General features: G+C 46.9%; 1 protein-coding gene across 5 annotated transcripts; it reads left to right on the forward strand.

The window, feature by feature from the left end:
* Positions 1 to 248: 248 nt before the first annotated feature.
* Positions 249 to 20,869, forward strand: dlc (deltaC). Of its 5 annotated transcripts, XM_085131613.1 has the most exons (11): positions 250 to 675; positions 875 to 1,117; positions 1,341 to 1,398; positions 1,665 to 1,922; positions 2,955 to 3,143; positions 5,487 to 5,656; positions 6,508 to 6,730; positions 15,277 to 16,012; positions 16,245 to 16,359; positions 19,346 to 19,380; positions 19,498 to 20,869. In XM_085131613.1, exons 1-11 carry the CDS (start codon positions 625 to 627, stop codon positions 19,544 to 19,546), a joined length of 2,127 nt encoding a protein of 708 aa, XP_084987739.1. In that variant the 5' UTR covers positions 250 to 624; the 3' UTR covers positions 19,547 to 20,869. The 5 variants fall into 5 exon arrangements, 4 of the variants coding, with proteins under 4 accessions (XP_084987736.1, XP_084987739.1, XP_084987738.1 ...); XR_014868857.1 differs by having other exon boundaries at positions 249 to 675; positions 16,245 to 19,380; XM_085131612.1 differs by having other exon boundaries at positions 19,346 to 20,869.
* Positions 20,870 to 21,199: the final 330 nt, after the last annotated feature.

A 21,199-nucleotide genomic window follows, 5' to 3' on the forward strand; every position in this document is an offset into this window, starting at 1 on the left:
TTTCACTGCCTCAGCGAGCTGACCGCAGAAGGTAAATACCTGCGGACACTTTGTGACGTCACAGAGGCAGTAAAAGCAGCGCCTCCGTCGTGAGCGTTTGGCTCCTGGCACTTTGCTGCGTAATTGCACCATCAGCTGGTGAAAGCCAATCAAAGCATGCCCCCCTCAGCCCCCGTCCCTCGGGACATCGTCACACAGAGTGTTGAAAATCTGTATAATCTGAGTGGTTCAGGCTTCGTGTTCTGGAGAAAAGAAGCGCGTGAAAAATAAAAAGTTAAAAGAACGCGTAAAGCGTGCGTAACGGCGCGCGGCGTGGGGAGTTTCACTCGCTGCTGCTTTTGTTTTTCTTTCGTTCTAAACTCATTTCACAGAAACATCAGGCCCACAGCAGCCCTCCCTCCTTGCGGCCGACGCACCTCCCTCCTGCCCTCCTCCTGAGGTATAAAGGAGGTGGGACGGCAGCTGCGGTCCAGAGTTCAGCGCGGAGCGGATTAAACTTTGTCTCAGTTCGGGTGGCACACCGCGGACACGCGCACACTGCCCGCTCTTTCTAAAGGTTTTTCTTCGTCTCTCCGTTTGATTTTGGATCCTTTGGACTTTACGCACTGGACCTGTGGACGCGCCATGGCACGCTCGCTGCTGCCGTGTCTCCTGCTGCTCGCCTCGGCACAGACGGTGAGTGACAGCGCTCACGGGACCCACGGGGGCGTGGGGCTTTGTTGATGCTTTTGTTAAACTGTTGTGTTACGTGTTTCGGACACGCTGCAGAAACCACGCGCGTCGGGTTTGTGATGCAGACGTGCGCCGTTTTGCGGTGATGAATTCGTGTGCGTCTTAGCACCAGGTGACCCCTCTCCTCTCTTTGCCCCCTCAGGCTCTTACCGCCGGAGTTTTCGAGCTCAAGATCGACTCCTTCACCAGCTCCAGCGGCATCTGTGGCCGAACGTCTGAGGGCTGCCTGATGTTTTTCCGCGTGTGCCTCAAACACTCGCAGAACGTTATTAACCCGGAGCCGCCGTGCACGTACGGCGACGCGCTCACGGATGTCTTCGACGCCGACTCCAACTCCATCTCCGAGAGCGAGCCCATAAGAGTGCCGTTTCCCTTCAAGTGGCCGGTAAGTGACGACAGTCACGCGTGTTTCAGGCGTGACAGCAGCGCAGCGAACGCACTAAAGGAGTTTTTTCTTTATTGCTCTTGAAATCTTAAAGGTTTTCAGCCACAAACATCCAGAGAAGAAGAAACTTTTCTCAAAAGCCTCAGAAAGACAAAGCAAACTCAAACGTGCCGTTTCCCTCCGCGTCTACTAACATCTGACTAACTACGATGTTTCCTTTCAGGGGACCTTCTCTCTGATCATTGAAGCCTGGAAGGCGGACGCTCCAGGACGCTCCACAGGTAAACTCCCGACGCATCGCCGCCGGCTCACCGGCAGGTGGCGACAGCTCACACAAGCAGGCCTCATGCTCACAGCTCATCTTCCCGCACAGAGAATCCACTCGTGATTCGTACCTGTGAACATCAACGACACACTTAAAACTATTATTTATTAATGTTTAGCATCGCCACAGATGAACATAATTAAAAACACGATTGGTGTTTTTGTCTGATGATGATGATGATGATGATGATGATGATGATGATGATGATGAATTTCCAACCAGAGAATCAGAACAACCTGATCAGCCGGCTGGCCGCCCGCCACAAGCTGAGGGTCGGAGAGGACTGGACCAAGGGCGAGAACAGCAGCAACCAGAGCGAGCTGCGCTACTCCTACCACGTCGTGTGCAATGAGTTCTACCACGGGGAGGCCTGCTCCGCCTACTGCCGGCCACGCAACGACACCTTCGGCCACTACACCTGCGACAAGGAAGGGAAGATTAACTGCCTGGAGGGCTGGAAAGGAGAGTACTGCACAGAGGGTGAGTTTCCTCTGTGATGCTTTCAGCAATTCAACAGAAAGTGTCCTTTAAATTTCACTGCTTATGATCATTTGAGGAGAGTCATTCGTGCCCCTCCCACTTACACCCAGAGTCACGCTGAGCAAAGCTGTTTTTAACGGCTTCAGTCTCACGAAAATATACTAAAAACATTCAATGATGCAACAAAACTGGCTCCAAATCAGGAGCGATCTCGTTTCCTTACAGTAGTGCCAGTAGTGCAACTCCTCCTCCTGAGCTCCCTCCATTTTTTGTTCTAATGTTTCTCCTGCTGGGGGGGGGGGGGGGGGGGTAGAGAATGGGACCTTTGGCGGCCTTGAAATTGTGAAGTCAAGCAGTTGTCAGTGCCACCGCTGGCCCCGGTGGCTGCAGCGGACAAAAAGAGATGTTAGAGCTTATGTCGTTTCCAGTGTGCGTGCATGTGTGCGTGCATGTGTGCGTGCGTGTGTGCGTGCATGTGTGCGTGCATGTGTGCGTGCATGTGTGCGTGTGTGCCTCTGAGGTCTGCTCCTTTTGTTTTGAGATCAACAATGGGCCCCTAGTCGGCCCCTGGCCCGCCCGCCTCTAAGGGGACACGCGCTGCAGCTTAATGTGTGCTGCCTTGCGTGAAAGGAGACAGCATGTGTTGCTTTTGTTGTGCGGGCCAGCTGCTTCGCTCAGCACTTAACAAGCACTTGTAGGGGAGCTGTGTGCGTGTGTGTGTGTGTGTGTGTGTTTATTCATTCAGTTTTAAGGCTTTCGGCAGGTCCAGGTTAAAGTGAGTCTCCAGGAAATTAAAGAAAGTTAACGTGATGTAAACGTGATCGTGTGTTTAAGGAGGAGTCCCTGAGAGGGGTGAGGAGCTGTTTTGTCTCTCCCTCTCTCTCACACACACACACACACACACACACACACACACACACACACACACAGTCATGATAGTATTTCCTCCCTTCCCTCTCTTTCTTGCGTTCTTTGACCTTCCTCCTCCTGCCCTCTCTCTCCCTGCGTCCCTCCTCCTCCTCCTCCCATCAGCCATCTGTGCAGGGTGCAGCGAGCAGCATGGTTTCTGCAAGTCTCCGGGGGAGTGCGTGTGCCAGCAGGGCTGGCAGGGCAAGAGCTGCGACGAGTGCGTGCGACACCCCGGCTGCAAACACGGGACCTGTAAGCTGCCCTGGCAGTGCGACTGCAGGGAGGGCTGGGGCGGCCTGTACTGCGACCAAGGTGGGTGTAAACCTGCGGGGGCGTCGCCCTGGTGGGGTTAACGGGCAGCTGAGTGTTTCCTTTGCAGGTTCAAGCACACCCCCACCCCCACAACAAACCGACGCTGCGGCTGATTTGTAACTTCTCCTTTTTCTGTGTATTGAAATAAATCCACGAACGTTCAGAGCTGCAAAAAAATCACCCAGTTTGTCGGCAACGACTGAAACTTTCAGGAAAACAGTGACGTTTTCTGCCTGCACGTCAGCTGTTACCGTTACCACAGCGACGCATTTTAGCTGAAACTATGATTTGTTTCATAACTCTCACCGAACAGCAAGTAAAAACCAAAAGTGCTCTTTAAAGATGTTTTATTTTTAGTTTAAGGAAGTGCAGAGCTGTTTTTAACGTCGTCTCTGATGCCGGAGGCATCTGACTGACTAAGATCAGATTCATTGGTCACTTATATCTTTAAATGACCTGATATGATGCAATTTATTCACAATATAGAAGAAGTTTGGGGCTGATATGAGATGAGGCTGCATTCTGCTTTTGGTTCAGCATCATTTATTTTCTGTTTCAAAGATTTTTACCTGAAACGTCAGCAGCTCTAAATACATTTCTGACCATCTTTAGAAATAAGGTTTAGTTTTATGAGCCAATAACAGTTTTTAAGTGACTGTAACAACGATTACTTTATACGCAGGTCCTTTAAAGCCGCGCACCGCAGCAGGTTAGCCACACAAATGCTGTGTTTCATGCACTTTGCTGCTGAACGTTCAGGTCAGATTGTTTCTGCTGTGACGCAGTGAAGAGTAATCATCAACATTCAGTTTTGCTGACACAAACTTTTGGCCACAGCGTTTTTTAAATCCCAGACCTGAGATCAGCTGGAAGCAGAGGTGCTGCCATGCACAGGTATGACCTCTGACCCTGCTCGTCTGCAGCATATCAATAGATTTAAAGGTTGAACACATTAAAGACAAATTTCCACATTTGATAACAGATTTTTATGAGGGGATGTTTTTATGTGTGTCATCTGCATGCATGCAGGAAAAGCCACATGTGCTGTGTTTGAATGAAGAAAACATGAACAATAAACATGTTTCTCCAGCTGGTTTTTGTTCCCACAAAGTCCAGACAGGGCAGTGGGAGGGTGGAGGTGGGTGGAGGTGGGTAATGTTCCCCTCAGACGTGACTGCTGGTGCCTGACCCGACATCCATGTGTGACGAGCTGGGAGAAAACCAGTCTCACTGTTGCTTCCATCGATGACACAGAGCCCAGAGGACACCGAGTCCTCTATGTGAACTTTTAACGGCAGCATTTGGCAGCCTGGGAATGAGGATCTGCTCCTCAGGAGCATCTGATCATTTCTAAAGTAAACCTTTAGGCAAAGGCACCGAGGTCGACATGTTTGAGCTGAAGTTGTAGTCGTGATGCAGCGGAGCACCTCAGGGCGCCATCCTGAGGCCTTTTATTTTCCTTTTTTGTACATATCTTCACACACCGATCACTCGCATTGATCCAAGTCATCTAATAACAGCTCACATGACAAACAGTCAGCTCATCAGCTGCTGTCTGAAAACTTTTTGCCTCTACGTGCACCGCGCAGGGTTTACATGAATTACAATCTGGTTATGAATAATTACTCTGAGATTTAATTTTAGCAAACGTGTCTTTTGATCTCCTCTTGGACCAGTTTTTGCTTTAACCTCTTAAGCCCCAAGCCTACCTGATCTCCTGCCTTTTGCCCCCGTATCAGGGGGCGTTGGGGCTTAAGAGGTTAAAGTGATCAAAAATGTTCAGGTACCTAAAACTTAACTACATGTTGCATTTCCGAACAGTAAAAAGTTGAATAAAATAAATAAATAACTGTCAGCTTAACCAAACCTCTCACCACCTTAGGGTTACCTGGATCTGTGTTTGAGATCTGCGGAGAAATAGTAGCAGTAGAATAAATATTATTGTAAATGTTAAATTACCTGCCTGCGGCTGTCGTGGTTAATGCGACAGTTTCTACGTCAGCGGGTTTTAGAAACGTGTTGTTTTTTGTTATTTCACTGCAGCTCCATCTGCCGCTGCAGAGACGTGCTGACTCGTGAATTATGTTTGCAAGAAAACACATGAATCGCATCTTGAACGGGGAACTCCACAGATGTCTGTGTGAAATTAGAAATATCAATCATAATAATAAAACCAGAAAACACTTTAATTTAGCGGCGCTGAGGGCTTTTGTTGTGGTTTCGAGTTCGACTTTCAAATACCGAAGGATTATGGGAACAATCCAAACACTAAAACAACAGACGCCACAGTTGCCTCGTCGCTTGTTGTTTCCTGTTTACTGTAATCTTCTTTCTTCGCTGCAGACCTGAATTACTGCACCAACCACAAGCCGTGCCAGAACGGCGCCTCCTGCACCAACACCGGCGAGGGCAGCTACACGTGCGCCTGCCGGCCCGGCTACACCGGCAAAGACTGCGAGGTCGAAGTCAACGAGTGCGACAGCAACCCCTGCAGGAACGGCGGCAGCTGCAACGTAAGTCAGCAACGGGCTCGGTGCCGCCGAACCTGCTTTTCTTTAACTCCCAGCTTTACCAGCTTCTCACTGCAGGAGCGTTTCCCGGCGGAGAAGCAGGTTAGAACTAAAATGCCAGACACAGTCAAGCTGTTAGCCCTGAGAGGTCAGAGGTCACTGATGGTCACTGTTATGGCCCGTCTAGGCGCGGCCAGACCACAACAAAACGGCGGTCCACCCCTACATGCTCCTCCATTAAACCAACATAGCGACACAGTGAACGGTTGGGTTGTGGCGGCGTCTTCTTATGCGCTGCCTCCCGGCTGTTAGCCAATCGGTACGATCCGTCCACCCTGGATGCACCAATCACGGAGGAGCACCTGCACACTCAAATTTACATATTATGATTACAACAACAGTCGTAACAGTCACCCTAATCCAAATCTTGTTGTGCAAAGTCTTAGCAATCAGGGAGGAAAAACAGAGAGTGGTCAGCTGGTGTGCATTTCCAAAAAAGCGTTTTTCTCCACAACTGAGGTAAAGGTCAGGGGTCAGGGGTCAGGTTAGGGGAATGGGGCTGTTGGTGATGATGATCATCTTTTATCCTGAACCATGAAGTTATTTTTCGTTCATCGATGCCGTTTATTGAACCTTCTGATCAATGAAATAGTATCTTAAACAAAAACTCTCACTAATGTTCACAAAGCTCCTTCTGACAGAGGTAACAGTGCTTCTACCTCAGAGGGGTAACGGTGCGGATCGCTGGTACAAAGTCCGCGTGATTTTGCTGATGAACTATAACCTGCTCGCACCTTTGCTACCCGATGCTGCAGCTTTGCTTGTCGCCTCCTCACCTCGTTTTCCTCCTCCAGGACTCGGAGAACGATTACTCCTGCACGTGCCCTCAGGGTTTCTACGGGAAGAGCTGCGAGATCAGCGCCATGAGGTGCGCCGACGGGCCGTGCTTTAATGGAGGCACTTGCATGCAGGAAGACGCCGGCGGGTACACCTGCCGCTGCCCGTCCAACTTCACAGGCTCCAACTGTGAGAAGAGGATGGATCGATGCAGCAGCAGCAGCAGCCCCTGCACTAACGGTACCCCTCGAGTGTAGCCCAGTTCATGCACTTCACATCATCAGAAGCACAGAGAGTGCCTTCTGATCTCTAACCATGCTGAAGTTCACAGTTATGCTTTCTATGTTATCCTAGTACGTTTTAAGTTCTTTCTGACTGATGTTTGGCCGCAGACTGTTCACGCAGGGCCAGAACGACCCTCAGACCTCCAGGCTGACGACCCCAAACGGGCTCGAATCCACAAGGCTGCAGATTTCATAGACTCTATATCTATTACATGTAACGTCACATATTTGAAAGCTTTTTACTGCTTTTAGCTCATGAAAATCTAAAGCACTGTATCTCATATTAGAATGTATATAAATAAAGATTTGCATACAGAGACTTCTGATAGCAGTTGATTCACACACCGAGTACGTGGTTGGAACCGCTGCATCAGAGTGTCGTGGACGTTAGCGAGCGTGTTGTGCTGTGACGACCACCAGCTCCCGTCGGGTGCGTCTCGTGTTCCTGTCGTGGTTAGCAGTGCGCCTGCATCTTCTGGTAGATGGCTGCGCCGATTTTGGACGACACCCCGAAGCATCACAGAAACCTGACATTAGACTTCAGACGCCTGGATTCTGTGTCTCTCCGACTTCCTGCAGGACCTTCGTTTCCAAATAAAATGCAAAACTTACTTCAGTGAAAAGAGAAATTTGGCTCCTCGAGGATCAGCTCAGGTCAACAGTCGTCCCCACGGTTGTGTTTGCATGTAGTCAACTAGACCAGGAGCTGCTGTTCGAACAGTGAACGACTCAAACCTGAAATATTTCTAATAATTTGAGATACTGGAGTTTTGGTTTTCATGAGCTATAAGGTGTAAAAATAAAACTTTCACGTTTTTGGTAATAAAAATCAAAGTTCCATCGGCTCAGCCCGGCAGCTGGATTCAGCACCTGTTCAGGGTCACCAGCAGAGCCTCAGGAGCTGCTGGCACAGTCTGAGGCAGGGGTGTCAAACTCCAGGCCTCAAGGGGCAGTGTTGGGGAGTAACGGAGTACATGTACCGCCGTTACGTATTTAAAATACAAAATATGAGTAACTGTATTCCGTTACAGTTACCGTTTAAAAAGGTGGTATTTAGAATACAGTTACTTTGTTGAAATAAATGGATTACACGGCGGTACTTCCCTGTTTCATATTGTGGCGGGTCAGGACTGTTTGGGTTTTGTTTGACAGCTACGTTCTGTTACGGTTGCCATGGTTACAGGGTGACGCTCTCTCTGCGTGTTTCCTGGGTGAGAGAGGCCTTGTTGTTGTTGTTGTGCTAAGCTAACAGGCAGAATGCTACAGGTATAGCTCTAAAGAATGTAGCATCATGGGCAGTGTAGTCCGTGCTGCAGGGAGAATGGACTGCCATACCCGTTATGTGTCTGTGAGCGAGGGAGGGAGAAAAAGGAAAAGTACGAGCTGTCATCGAGCAAAAACGGGAGCTGGAAGCATGTAAATATAATAATAACCACTGCAGCCAAGAAGAGAGCCTGACGAGCCCAGCTGTAAGTAAGCTATTAAGACTCGACTGTACACCGTGTTCGTGTTTTCCTCTGAAACAATAAGTTCTGTTGGAGCAGCCTTTCAACGCCTCTCTCTGTCTCTGCTAGCAAAGTTGACCCAGACAACAAAGTAAAGCTAGTTTTCAGCTACGAGCCGACACAGAACCCACCGTATTAGCCAGAGGTCCCTTTACTACGGTTCGGAGCCGCGGACCTTCAGTAACAGTAATAAATCACAGCAATAGTACATTCATGTAGTTGTAAACAGCATGATAATATATTAAGTAATCCAAAGTATTCAGAATACGTTACTCTCATTGAGTAACGTAACGGAATAAGTTACAGAATACATTTTGGGGCATGTAATCTGTAATCTGTAATGGAATACATTTTAAAAGTAACCTTCCCAACACTGGCCGCAGGTTTTAGATCTCTGGGTCAGCACACCTGAATCACATCATTATTCATTACCAGCCTCTGGAGAACTTCAGGACATGTTGAGGACGTCATTTATCCGTTTAAATCAGGTGTCTTGTATCAAGGTTACGTCTAAAACCTGCAGGACACCGGCCCTCGACACCTGTGGTCTAAGGGTCGGTTTAGCCTCCTGCAAACAGTCGGCTTGATGATTAACAGGAAATAGTTGACAGAGCCCTCAGAATTCACACACGTGGAGCAACACTTACTTTTAATTCAGTGACGCGATGCTGCGTTTGCTCCTCTGCAGATACGTTTGGAATAAGTCATGCGAGTCAAAGGACAGAACAAATAGAAGCAGCGAAATACTTCAAAATACGTTCCTGAGAAGAAGCAGGTCAGTGAGGAAGTGGTGGAAGCAGGAGTCCAGGCACTAATTTATTATCTCGAAGCATCATCACAGCATCGCGTGACTCATCAGAAAAAACTGTGACTTTGCTGTGTCTCTGCTAACACACACACACACACACAGTTAATAATTGTGTGTGAAATATTGAGATACTTTTGCTTTATGCTTGAACACACAGAAAAGCATTCAGACGCCTTCATAGACGTGCACGTGTGTGTTCGCAGGACATCGAAAAACATCACTGTTAAAACCTTATTAGGTCCCCGTTAACCACTTTTATACAGTGAACAGAACCAGGCAGACGTTATGACTTCAGGAACAGAAACAAATGTAACGAGAGAGAGAGCTCACGTTTGCATTTTCACCTGCATGTGTTGAGCCAATCACAGGCGTGTTTCACACGCTGTGGGAGTTCCCGAGGTGGCTGTGGAGAGGGACACGCTTTGGTAAAGGACAAAGACGGTCGTGCTGGTTTATTTTCTTGTGCGTCTGTCTGATCGATCGTGTGCTTTCTGAGCCGCTGCTGCAAACTGAATATAAACAGAACAGCAGGCTCGGCTTTATTGTCCCAACAGTCCTGTTTGTACTTGTCAGAGGAGACTGAACCACGTAGCAGCAGCTTCCTATCTGTGCATTAAAACACGCTGGGAGCAGGAAAAGCTGATACAAAGTCGAGATACTCTGTGGCTGTGCTGACATCCATGTAAACGATGCAGTAAACGCGCACTCACGCGTACGTAATCCATGAAACGAATATCCGATTTGTTCTCTAACCAGCGTTGGCGTCTGTGCAGCTAAAAATAGCAGCGAGGTCTCTGAATGAGATTGCTGCAGCTCAAAGTGTAACAGCGAGGACGGAGCTGCAGGAATGTGTCCAGTCTGACTGCTTTCTTTATTACGTGCAGATTCTCTGAATGCTTCAGGTCAGAGTTTATCAGAGTTTGGTGCTGTTTGTGTGACTCTTCAGCTCTGATGATTTTACTGCAGCAGCTTTGCGTTGGCGACCTTGGCTCAAAGCCTCGACATCCCGACGGCCGGGCCGTGCATCAGCTAAACTTTAATTTAAACACTGCTATAAATCCCACAGTGCACAGACTGCAGTAATGATTACACAATGACACATGAAACAACCACAACACACAGAAACGCACCAGAGTTTCAACCTGTTCAGTTTCATTTTCATTGTGTTTACTTTCCTTTTCCCTCAGCAGTCAGGTCAAAGGTCACTCCTGTCGGAGTCAACACAGTCTTACAGTTTACGTCTGAATAAAAAATAGTCGCAGATTTGGTGCTTTGTAGGCGCCGTGTGAGCTTGAAGATATCAGTGCATATTTTAGACATGGCTGCTACAGGTCACGTAACCTGCTGAGGTGTTAAAGCGTTTCAGTTCCAACGGTCAGTTTCTTTGTTTCCTGATTTGATGACTCGTGTTAGCGCCGAGGTCACCGAGGAGGATTCAGACATCAGAGGGTTGACTTGTACTCTTATATGTGGCTTTAAGTGCAGGGACAGCCTCAGGAAAATCAAATGCATCATCTGCGTCACTGGCATGTTGATCTAATCATAAACTGCACAAGAAGCAGCTCCGGTAACGTTCAGGTTTGAGGTGTTTTTGGTAATAAGCAACAAAAAAGAGCGAATGATGTCACTGTCTGGCTGCAGCTTCCCATTACAGTTAACAGTCTCGTCTCTACATGAAGGAATATAAAAGTATTACTGAGACGTGATGTTTGTGTGAGCAGATCAAAGCCACCTTTGTTTATTTTGCTGGTTCCCAGTTTCCCAGTCAGCACTGATAACATCACTCATATCTTATCAGGTTGTGGAGCCGGTAAATGTGGCATTCAGAATATGAATATTTGTAATTTGCATGCGTAGATGAAATGCATTCATTTGCAGCGACTCGAGAGGTGCTCGGCTTGGTCTTGCCCAGAGTGCGACGGCTGGTAAAGCTCAGCGAGCCTTTCAGATGTGATAGAACATGAATTACCAGTCCCGACCTTCCTGGGAATCGTTATGTTGTCATTTGTTGTTCTTGTTGTGAACCCAAATATTTCTCTGCTGCCAGCGAAGGCTAGGAGAGGATGAAACATCTGCTTATGCTTCTCAGTTTATGTTTCAGTTGATGAAGCATGACTTGAGCTTTATTACCCGCAGCCTAACGTAAGCCGAGAGCTCCTTAACACGATTTAGAGCTTTGATGTTGCCATGACTGCAGCTGCAGATGTGTATTTTCATCAGCTTCACAGAGTTAAAAGCACATCTGTTCTTCCTCCACCTGCCCTCGGTCACGATGGTCATATCTGTCTGTCGCTGGCTTTTGAGCCAAAGTTCATTTTGACGACAGTCTGTCACTGCAGGCATGAGTGGCAGCAGGTTAGCGTGACTGTTGTGCGTGTCGCACGGCTTTTACAATAAAGTTTGCAAGCACTCGTCAACCCTGCACTGAATTGTTCCAGCGTTTGGAAAATGTTGAGTCATTTCTGCTCTGAGCACAATTTATGATGCAAAGTTAGACGTTTCTACCAGTAACACAGACGTGGACCTGCGATCTTTAAACGCCTGTAATCAAAGACGTGTCGGGACGAGTGCCAGGCTTTGCGTAGATCCAGGACCACCAAAGCAGCTGCTAATGATCAGGGTGTGGATCCAGGACGTGTGGCTGAGTGTCCTGTAGCGTCCTGTAGCGTCTCGTGCTGGGCTGTGGCAGCGGCTCAGGGTCCAGTCGGGACCTCGTTTAGATCAGTTTGGTACCCGGAAGACTTGGAGGCTGAAGAGACTGCAGCCACGGGGCGTCTGTGCAATGACGAGGCTGCGATTGGTCAGCATTCAACGTTAGCCGCTCCACCTGCGAGTTAGTGCTGCGTGTGTGTTGCTTGGCGGGCGCTGTCGAACATGTCTCGTCACCTCCCGCACAATAACAAACTCCGTCCTCGTTGCCGTAAGCAAACCTGTTTGCGCAGCAGCTCTGGAGACGAGCTCGTCCTTTCTTTCACCTGCCTGATTGCACTCAGCCTCGGCTCTGCCAGCTGCTAACCGTCTGACAGAGTTTTCATCCACGGCTCATTTCTTCCTCGAAATGCAAACCAGAGCTTCACAACAGCAAGATAAGCACAAAGTCGGCTCACAGTGGCACGCACATATACGCACATATACGCACATATACGCACATATACGCACATATACGCACATATGTGTGTGTGATTGCTGAGAAGTCTGTTTCTGCACATTTATCACAGTTAATGCAAACGATCCAGAACACAGTGAAAGTTTCATTTCTCTTTACTGATGAGTTTATTCTCATCAGTGTTATTTTCTCTTATTTGTGTCCAGAACCTCAAATTGCTCCAGATCAATAATCTATAATAGTTAAACTATAGTTGATCATAAATATTGATTCAGGCTTTCTGGTACTGATAGTATTCACTCGTACACACGCTGAATATCCAAATGTCACAAATGTTACTAATTAAACTGTGATGTGACCTCATTTACTCATCATATACTGAAAGTACTGTGCAAAAGTCTTGAGTCAGTCACTTCTGTATCGTATCGTTGAGTGTGCAGATCTTTAGACACTGGCCACGTTTTCACTCGTGTCCCGATCTTGTACCTGATGATACGAGTGAACCGGTGTCGTGTACGTATAACACACAACTGTGAAATGATGTCTTTAGGCTCGTTGTTACCAGCAGCCTGTCAGAAACACACATCAGTTGTTTCCATTTCTTTAGTTCAATCAAAGATTTCACATTTTGACATAAACATTTTTGGGGGTGAAAAGCCGGACGAGTCTCGTCACGGTGTGCGGCGTGTCGGGATGATGGTCACGGTCATCCTGATGCTGCAGGATCAGGTCAGTATGCAGAGAGGTCGGGAGAGACACAGGCGGTGTATTATTTGGGCTGTGGTCAGTGGTGTTGCAGATCTTTATGCAACTATGAACTCGGAAAAAGAACCATCGGATTTTCGTCCACCGTGTCGTACCACCTGGAAACCGTCTGTCCGCTAACGGCTTCCTTCATGGAAAAACACACAATCTGATCAGTCATTGGTCAGTTTGGGATCATCCCGACAGAGAGAAGAACAAAAGGCAGAAAGAAAAGCTTTGAATGTCCTTCAGGACGTCTGGAGAAACGGTTCCTGAAGATCCTCACAGACGCTACAGAAGCTGGCACAAAGAGGTCGAGCTGGAACCGGACAAACTCCCCAAAAACACAAGGAAATTTGGATAATTCAAGACTTTTGCACAGTATTTCATGTGATTTAATTCAGCGTGATTAATGTGCAATCGACTGTTTTACATTTGGGGGGTTGGGGATGTCTGGAGATATCGTGCCCTTGTTTGGCAGACAAGATGTCTGGAGCTGTTTACAGCTGTGGAGCAACAGATAAACACATCATCACCTCAGAGATGGCTGTGAGAGAGTTTGAGGGATAGGAGGGAGTTATCAAAAACAGCATGCTGGTCTTTTTCGCACCCACAGACTCGCCGTGTTAATAAAGGAGGCCGATAAACCTGACTTCTTTCCCACAACAGGTTTGCATCTTTGCTGCTGCCACAAAGAGTCAGAAGAGCTCCAGATATCGTGTAGAAGTATTTCCAACAAATCGTTTTGGGTTTTCTGAAGAAACTTGACTCATTAGGGATGGAAGTGTCCTGTGGTGGGCACGGGGAGGTTGGTAGAGACCGCTGCGTCCGGGGAGCGTCGTCGCTACGAGGAACTGTCCTAATATGCAAAATGGTTTTGGTGAGACACGACGAGTGTTTAGATGCTAGATAATGTTTCTTATTGTGTGTGTGTGTGAGAGGAAAACACAACAAAGCTGCTGCAGTTCAGATCTTAGCGTTGATCTGGATCTAAAGCTTGATATTTTGCACCGTGCAGGATGTTTTGCAGTTTGCTATAATAAGAAATCGCTGTCTGTGATTGGGTAACCTGATGGGCCAACGTTTACGAGAGGAGACGCATAATCAGGGTCAGACGGCTCCACCGGCAGGCCTGGCAGTAATAAAGGAAGCGTATCTCAGAGTTTTATAATTATACAACAGTCGGCCTATCATCTTCTCGGGGTGCGTGTCGACCCCTCGGTTCTCCCTGAGGTCCTCATTAACATGTGGAAACCGCTGCCTGCTTATCTTCCATCTGCAGTCATTCCTGTCTTTCAGTGAGCCTGACGGAGGGTAAGAAAATATGCTGCCTGATGGATGACGCTGTGCTCTGTTTGCAGTGTTGCAACACAGAACAACCAAATATGGTCTGTTTGTACAGCACGCAGCCTGCAGTTTGGAATAACAGCCCAACATGAACCCATACATGGCTGCAGGATGGGTGCCTCTCCCCTCCTAAAAATGCTCTTAGAGCACAAAATCACAGCAAAAGCAAAAACGAATCATTTGTTAGCTCATTTGTGATGCGCATCTTTTCCTGTTTCAGAGAATTTAAACTGAAATGACGGATATGGTTGTTTACGTTTTATAGTCCACTGTTCTGGCAGATCACATGACTTCCTGGTGCTGGGAAACAACTTCTCAGGATGTTTCTAATCACACATGTTCCTCTCCTGATGAGGGGCATCTGTTGAGAGGAAATGTTGTAAAGAGCATTTTTCCCCTCCCGCTCTCTGCCCCGGCTCGTCCTTCCTCTGTCCAGATGGAGTTTGCTTCATCGTGGAGAGTCTGCAGGGTTCAAAATGTCTTTGCTTCTGCACACTGTCGCCTTAATTATTACCACAGTTTGTCAAATTTCCAGAAACCTGGTTTCTTTCTTTCTTTTGTTGTTTTCTTTAGAATGAAACTGATTCGGAGTATTTAGCCTCCTCCGGCCTCCCCCGAGGCTCTGCTGTGGTTCCCCTGTTTTTAATACTAATACCAGTGAACGTATGAGATGTTAAGAGCGATTCAATGATGAGTATTTCACAAAACCTTGTTTCCTGTGTCTGCTGTATGGCTTTAGCTTGTAAGTAGGGCTGAAGGCATCAGAATCTATTAAACGTTTCCAAATGATGCTTCATGGCCAACATGCTAACTACATATCTGGTTACTGCTCAGCAGAATAAATGACCCTGAAACTGGCTCGTTTCACCTGTTTGAAGTCTCAACATGCGTCTGCAGCAGATGAACACCTGCCCTCTTCTGCTTTACCAGGTGTTTCTGTGTGTGCAACATTCTGGTTTAACTTCCTCCACCTGTCTTTTTCCTGTCTGCAGGTGCTCAGTGTTTCGACGTTGGCAACATCGTCATGTGTCGCTGTCAGCCAGGCTTCGCCGGCTCTCGCTGCGAGACCAACATCGACGACTGTGCCAGCAACCCCTGCAGGAACGGCGGCACCTGCTTCGACAGAATCAACAGCTACAGCTGCACGTGCACCCTCGGCTTCTCCGGCAAGGACTGCACGGTGCGCGCCAGCCTCTGCGACCAGTTCCCGTGCGAAAACGGCGGCACGTGTTTCACCCACTTCACCGGCCCCGTGTGCCAGTGCCCGCGAAACTTCATGGGCACGCGCTGCGAGCACTCTCTCAAGCCAACTGTGAAACCGGCCGCGAATGGAGACCCTCCAGCGGCCATGATTGCCGCTATCGCTCTGGGAATAGTGACATTTTCCCTGCTGGTGTGCGCCGCCATCTTCGTTCTGCGCCACCTGTACCGGGGCAGGGAGCTGAGAGCCCTTTCCACGTCAGTAAAAAACGACCTGGAGACGGTGAACAACCGCAACGCGGTGATTGGCGGAGGGGCGCCCAAGAACGGGAGCTTACCGGGAGCGACTCTGGGCAGCCTAAAGGAGAAAGAGGCCTTTCTCCTCCCGGGAGCTCATCTTAAAATGTCCAATAAGGACGTAGCGCTGGTGGACAAGGGCAGCGACAACGTGGCCATGTTTAAAAACAAAATGGCAGACTACAACCTGGCGAAGGAGGAGCAGCACCTGGACAAGAACAAGTTTGACCTGTAAGGACCTGATGGTTTGATCGTTATCTCTGTTTCTGTTTGTGCTTCATTTCTGTGAGTTTAATTCAGACAAGTCGCAGCTCGTTGCGTCTTAACTGATCAGTCCATGAGGGGGGGCGGTCTTCACTGAGTCTGAGTCAAAATCTTTGTTTGCTGTTGGACCAACCTTCCCTCTCTCCCTCTCTCTGTCTGTATGTCTGTCTGTCTGTCTCGCTCTTGTTTCCTCTAACAGTAAGAAATGCGAGCCGTCCGTCATCGTCCCTCCTCTCAGTTTTGCAAAGGACAGTCTGTATCACTCAGTGTTCATCATCCCAGACCAGCTGGAACAGTGTGTGTTTGCTACTGAGGTGAGCAACACAACCACACGAGTCTTTATCTCTCTGTTGTTGACTTGGGTCGATCACATTACAAGGATTCATTTGTTAATGGAAGAGTGGCAGCGAAACGCAGAATGGGAGGCTGAGGAAGGTTCAAAGGTCAAAGTCATCTTTAAACATCTGACACTGAATTCACACTTTGGTTTTTCTCTGCAAGCTCGACGAAGCAAAATTAAACTGTTGGTTCAACGTGTCTTTGCTACGGAGCCCCGCAGGGGACATGGCAGAAAAAAAAATTAAGACGGACTTTTGCAAGATCTCGCGAAACTAACTCGGGATCTCGCGAAACAAACTCGGGATCTCGCGAAACTAACTCGGGATCTCGCGAAACTAACTCGGGATCTCGCAAAACTAACTCGGGATCTCGCGAAACTAACTCAGGATCTCGCGAAACTAACTCAGGATCTCGCGAAACTAACTCGGGATCTCGCGAAACTAACTCAGGATCTCGCGAAACTAACTCGGGATCTCGCGAAACTAACTCGGGATCTCGCGAAACTAACTCAGGATCTCGCGAAACTAACTCGGGATCTCGCGAAACTAACTCAGGATCTCGCGAAACTAACTCGGGATCTCGCGAAACAAACTCGGGATCTCGCAAAACTAACTCAGGATCTCGCGAAACTAACTCGGGATCTCGCGAAACTAACTCGGGATCTCGCGAAACAAACTCGGGATCTCGCAAAACTAACTCGGGATCTCGCGAAACTAACTCGGGATCTCGCGAAACTAACTCGGGATCTCGCAAAACTAACTCGGGATCTCGCAAAAGTTGAATTCCAACAATGGCGGCAGCTACTTAGTTGTAATATTCCTCTTTCTGGGTCACAAAATACACTTTTAAGATCTTTTGAGGCGTGAATGTAGTTGTGTAAACGTCAGATACCTGCTCGGTTTACAAGACATCACATATTTGTGCTCCGACGTTTTCGGAGATCTGACACCCACCATCTCGAAGCTAACGGGAGGTCGAGACCTACTACAGCCGGGAGGAACACCGCTTTCCCGGCACATCGTGCCTCGACCTCCCGGTCGGCTTCGAGCTGGCGGCCTCCAAAGAATGCGGCTAAAACTTTTGCGAGATCTCCCAAAAGTTTTGCGAGATCTCGCAAAAGTCCGTCTTAATTTTTTTTTCTCCCATGTCCCCTGCGAGGCTCCGTACTTTGCTCAGCATGTCCAGAGCATTAACTTAATACTGTTATACAAATGACTTGAACTCGACGAGGATGATGGACAGCTGTTTGTGTGGTTTCAGTGTGTGCACAATAATCTAGATTTAAAAAAAAGTTAGTAACTGCACTGATTGATGAAAAATAAACATTTCCTCTGAAAGTGGAAATGAGAAGGCAAATTTAGAGCAGCTGACATTTGCAGAAAAAAGCCACAGGATTGTATTTTTCATATTATTAATAGTATTTACCGGTTTATTGACTTGCTTGCTCGGTGCATGGGAGAGGTTCACTCTCAGGGTTTTTGTGCCACAGAGAAACATTGTTACTATTAATCGTCTGTTTTATGCAAACTTTTTGAAATAATTAATTCTAAATGTAGCCAGACTCAAAGTCTCGTGTCACAACTTCATCTTTATGTAGGCCAGGAGTCTCCACCTCCAGTCCTCGAGGGCCGCTGTCCTGAAACCTTTCCATGTGTCCCGCTGCAACACACCTGAATAACATTAGGTCATTAGCAAGATTATAGAACCTGACTGCATGCTGAGATGATAACCCCTAACCCTACTCATGTAAATTTAAATAAATGTAAGTATTTAGAAAAATGGACTTCTAAAACTCTTTTAATTGCACCATGTTATTCACTGATGAGCTGCTGTAACATGAATCAAATGGCTCAACTGCCACCTCAGCATGCAGTCAGGTTTCTGACAGCGGCCCTCGAGGACTGGAGGTGGACCCCTGATGCAGGCTCTGCTATTTTAGCCCAGCTGTGACATCACAACATTGTGATTGGTCGGTTGCAGTAATATGATATGCACCAGATGCCCCTTCCTTTCTCTCTAATGCTCAGCACTGATGTTTGCATGTCTTCTGGCTACAATGTTACAGCTTAACTGTAAGTCCATAAGAAAGGACAAAGCTGTGATCTGAGTGAGAGATTTTTGCAAAAAATTGGAAATTCATAAAAAAGACGTCCCCCCCCGCCCCTTCTGTAGGGGTGAGAAAATGAATACATCCTAGCACTGCAGTATTCTACGGAGCCCCGCAGGGACATGGGAGAAAAAAAAATTAAGACGGACTTTTGCGAGATCTCGCAAAAGTTTTAGCCACATTCTTCGGAGGCCGCCAGCTCGAAGCCGACCGGGAGGTCAAGGAACGATGTGCCGGGAAAGCGGTGTTCCTCCCGGCTGTAGTAGGTCTCGACCTCCCGTTAGCTTCGAGCTAGTGGGTGTCAGATCTCCGAAAACGTCGGAGCACTTTTACAAATATGTGATGTCTTGTAAACCGAGCAGATATCTGACGTTTACACAACTACATTCACGCCTCAAAATATCTTAAAAGTACGGAGTCCCGCAGGGGACATGGGAGAAAAAAAAATTAAGACAGACTTTTGCGAGATCTCGCAAAACGTTTGCAAGATCCCGAGTTTGTTTTGCGAGATCTCGCAAAAGTCCGTCTTAATTTTTTTCTCTCCCATGTCCCCTGCGGGGCTCCGTAGTATTCTGTGTGACGATGCAAGGACACAAAATATTAATGTCTTATAAATTCAATTAAACTGCTGGCAAATTGTGCTATGTTACTGCAACACTGCGCCTATCACCAAATGTAAAGAATGCTAATATCCGGTCATCAGTGTTGTTGTTTAAATATGGTGCTGATCTAATCACAACTGTAAATGAGTCAGCAACACTGATTTCACTGCAGCTCCATAAATTGCAGAGAAATGAAGCACCGCGGTGTTTCAGGCGGGCTGCTCGCTGAAAGTGCAAACTTTTTCCTAACAGGTACGGACTGGTCTCAGTGCCTCCAGGTGGAAGAGGTTAAAAACACTTATTAATATTTCTTCTAACGTTGTGCTTCATGAACGATGCTCATGACGCAGCGCAGTGATGCCGTATGCTGATGACTAACCGCTGCTTTTCTGTCTCGTTCTCAGGTATAACCTGAGATTTTTCAGACCACCAGCAAAGGATCTTTTCTGCTGAGGGCCTGAAAGCGTTTTGTCCAGAACAGTATACCCAGAGGATCTATTCTCCACACAGTTTCTTAATTTAATATTTATTACTGCTGCTCAATGGAGAGACTTCTGTTTTTTTAGTCTGCTTGGATACTGTCAATGTTCGGCAATGAGAAGACGAGGGAGCAAAGACATCATTTGCACTATTCATTCTTTAAATCTTGCCCTGACCTTCTGTCTCTGCACGCTTTCTAAATCTTCTGGATCCACGATCGAAACGATCGAAGCGAGAATCGTCCGCCTCTCTCACAGACGGGTGCCTTAGCTATGCTCCCTAATTTTGCAATCATCAGAGGACCTGCTCGCAGAAATGGGAGGCAAACCTTCTTCTTTTAGGTCAAACAGCCGTACCTTTCCACAGATGATGTATCTGTGACCTGGGCCGGATAGTTTGTGACGCTTCTGTCGTCCACCTTCAATCGCCGTTCAATTTTTCCTCGTCACATTGTGGCCTGTTCAGTAAGAACAATATCCGCCTTACAATCACCAAACCTGCAGAACCCAAAGTGCCTCTGTCCCTAAAAACATCAAAAAGACCTGAAGCCAATCAGAGCGAGAACTTCACTGTCTGATGTTCTCCCAGAAGACTGGACGAGTTTTATTATGGTTTTAATGGTAAGTTGTGTTCAAATCCTGAGCTGAGCCTGTCAGTCCGCCCGTCTCTGTATCTCCAGCCTTCAGCCCTGGATATTAATCGCTGTGTAAATGATGTTTCAGGTGAACTGGGGGGGCGTTGTTCCCCTAATAACAATCAGCTGTTTCCTGCCTTTCCGCCTTGTGAATTGAAAGATAATCAAAGTCGAACCGTTGGGCTGGATTCATCGTACGGGTCCATTTTTCCCGGCTGAATTTTATATTTCTATTAATCAAAAAGCTAAACTTCAAAGCTGCCTTCATGAAAGCGCTGCAGACCCAGTTCAGTCGGTCTGACGATAAAAACGCCGCTGACGGGTTTTTTGCTTTTATATAAGAAAAAAAAGAAAACGTTTTATATCAGTGAAGGACTCCAAAGAGAGTTTTTATTCCTGTTTTTTTAATAATCCATTTGATACCAAAAATATGTGTTGTTCTTGTGTAGACGTGTCTTTGTATTATCTTCATTAATTTAAGAGAACAATGCAATGTGTACATACCTCCCAGAAGAACGTTTTCCTATTTAATTTCGCTCGTTGTAAATAATTTTGTATTTATGAAAGAGAATTGTATATATGTCTATGTTAATGTGCCTAATGTCTCCATCAGAATCAACAAATATATATTTTTCTTAAATAAATTAGAAAAATAATATTAACATTATCTGTTCTGTGTTTTTCTTTCTGTCTGTGTAACCGAGACTTTGTTTATTTCCATGTCTACAAACTAAATTTAGGCTCAGTTAAACCAAAACTGCCGACGTGTTAAATGACAAAAAAAAGGAGGTAAATACATGACGAATCACAATAAAAGCAGTCGTAGTCGAGTATTTCATTTATTTACAGATTATACCCATCATTTTTTTATGTCCAGTGCTAACAACATTAATAAGAATTCATTTATAATATCTCACTGTTTAATTTCCTTTGTATAATTTATTTATTTCATTTATTAATAATAATCTTTACTTGTAATTTTCTTTTTTATA

Source organism: Neolamprologus multifasciatus, chromosome 14, assembly GCF_963576455.1.
Source record: "Neolamprologus multifasciatus chromosome 14, fNeoMul1.2, whole genome shotgun sequence".
Taxonomy (NCBI): Eukaryota; Metazoa; Chordata; class Actinopteri; order Cichliformes; family Cichlidae; genus Neolamprologus; species Neolamprologus multifasciatus.

Excerpts from the sequence above, each read along its gene's own strand:
- dlc (XM_085131610.1), top strand. The coding sequence starts at position 625 with ATGGCACGCTCGCTGCTGCCGTGTCTCCTGCTGCTCGCCTCGGCACAG. Across the intron at positions 3,144-5,486 it reads CGGCCTGTACTGCGACCAAG|ACCTGAATTACTGCACCAAC; the intron begins GTGGGTGTAAAC and ends TCTTCGCTGCAG. Across the intron at positions 16,013-16,244 it reads GACAAGAACAAGTTTGACCT|TAAGAAATGCGAGCCGTCCG; the intron begins GTAAGGACCTGA and ends TTCCTCTAACAG.